The sequence below is a fragment of the Egretta garzetta genome, unplaced genomic scaffold, assembly GCF_000687185.1.
Source record: "Egretta garzetta isolate BGI_Z169 unplaced genomic scaffold, ASM68718v1 scaffold270, whole genome shotgun sequence".
NCBI classification, from domain to species: domain Eukaryota; kingdom Metazoa; phylum Chordata; class Aves; order Pelecaniformes; family Ardeidae; genus Egretta; species Egretta garzetta.
In genome coordinates this window covers 1187443-1189201 of record NW_009258274.1, presented here as the reverse complement: position 1 = coordinate 1189201, position 1759 = coordinate 1187443, and the positions used below count along the sequence as shown (strand labels likewise).

The following is a 1759-nucleotide window of genomic DNA, read 5'->3' as shown; positions in this document are numbered from 1 at the left end:
ACTCCGTCCTCCCTCCCGCCCCCCCGCAGCCCCCCCGGCTGGGACTGTCCCCACTGCAGGGAACCACTGCTCCCTGCCAGCCCCTCGCAGCCGCCCCAGCGCTGAGGGGATGGAGGTGCATGTCCTGGGACCGGGGGTCCACTCCCCTCCAAGGAGCTGCACTTTGTAGCAGCAACCTGGCTCCCCCGTTTGGCTGGGGCACATTAGCAGCAACCATGCAGCCTGGCACAAAGAACTCCCCCGTTTCAGCCTCTCAATTTTTCCGTCTTTGTCCTCTCCATCCTCCCTCGCCCCCATTTCACACGCCCACACGTGCGGGCGCACGTTTCGGCGCAGGCTGCCCTGCTCCCGAGTGGTGTGGGGCTGCAGGGCTGGAGCCCATGTCTGTCCCTATGGCATGACCCAGCTGCCCCGTCTCAGGCACAGGCACCCCGAGCCCGCCACCACGCCGCCGAGCCGCTCCGAGGGGAACGTGGCCACACGCCCCAGATTTACACGCCAGCTCCAAAAAAAGGCACAGAAACCAAAACACAGGCGCACACCTGCTCGCTTTTGCACCCGTTTCACAGCCACGCACGCTCGGTGAGACACGAGAGCATCCCCTTACCCTGCACAGAGGACCTGAAATCTCCTGCTCCACCCTGGGGTGCTCAGTGCCCCCCGGGATCGCCTTGCCATGCACAGGGATTTCTGTTTGCACACACACATGCACACAGACACGCACCCTCTCCCAGGCACAGGCGACGGCAGCCGGACCCACCGAGCTGAGCCCTCCCTGAGCGGGGTCAGGATGTGGCTCACACGGGGGCACTCGCCCTGGGACAGGGGCAGGGCTGGGAGGCACCTGGGTCTGTCCAAGAGCCGCCGGGATTCTCCGGGGGCTGCCAGGCGTGCTGGGTCTCCTGCGGGACTAGCCAAACCCTGGTGAATCCACACACAGAAATTCCCTAAAGAAGTGCAAGGGGCGCCCGCTGCTTTGGCTTTCCTCCTCGGCTGTCCCGTCCCTCCTCCCGGCTGGAGAAGTTCCCGGGGGAGCCAGCAGTATCCTCTTTCGGGAGCAGCTTTTCCATAAGAGGGGCAGCCACCCCCTCCCCAGGCAACTCCAGCCCCCCGGGGTGACCCAAGCCCCCGGACAAGCACCCACTGGCAGCCACCCGAACCCAGGAAGGGACGGAGCGGGCAGGGCTGGGGCTGGCAGCCCCCATCTCACCCTGAGTCCCCCCACACACTCCCCGGGGCGTTTGCTCCATGCCCATCTCCCTTCCCCAGTCTCTGGCAGTTCCCAGCACCGCTGAGGCTGTTTCCCAGTGAGGGCACAGCCCCACTCCGAGCATCCCAGCCCCGTCACCAACTTACTTGCCCAGTTCCTCAAAGAGCTGGTACTCCTCGGTGAAGCGATTGCAGGTGATGGTGGCCATCCCGAGGGGCTGGAAATGCTCCCTCCCCAGTGCGGAGTTCGGGGCAAGCAGCTCTCCTCTCGCTCCCTCCCTCTCCGTGTGCTCCCGGGGCTCTCTCCTCGCCGAGGTAAATAAGGGAATATGTTTGATTGACAAGCCTGGAGATAATGATGAGGGCAATTTGTCTTCTCAGCTTCACAAGCCTTCGTCAGCATCCCCGTCCCCATGGCGACCACCGCTGCCAGAAACGCCCTGTTTCTGTTGCCGGGGCAACTGCTTCCCAAACCCGCCGCCCACCCGTGGGGACCAGGGACCTGCTGGGGACCGGGCCCCGGGGGCTGCCCGGGGGTCCCGGCTGCTGC

General features: G+C 65.2%; 1 protein-coding gene across 4 annotated transcripts in view; it reads right to left on the bottom strand.

Moving 5' to 3' along the window:
- CAMK2A (calcium/calmodulin dependent protein kinase II alpha) overlaps positions 1 to 1418 on the bottom strand; it is a 34986-nt gene extending 33568 nt beyond the window's left edge. For all 4 annotated transcript variants that reach the window (XM_035890799.1, XM_035890787.1, XM_035890793.1 and 1 more), the window contains exon 1: positions 1357 to 1418. In XM_035890799.1, the coding sequence (XP_035746692.1) occupies positions 1357 to 1418 (62 nt within the window). The remainder of the gene's footprint in view (positions 1 to 1356) is intronic.
- Between the last annotated feature and the right edge of the window lie 341 nt (positions 1419 to 1759).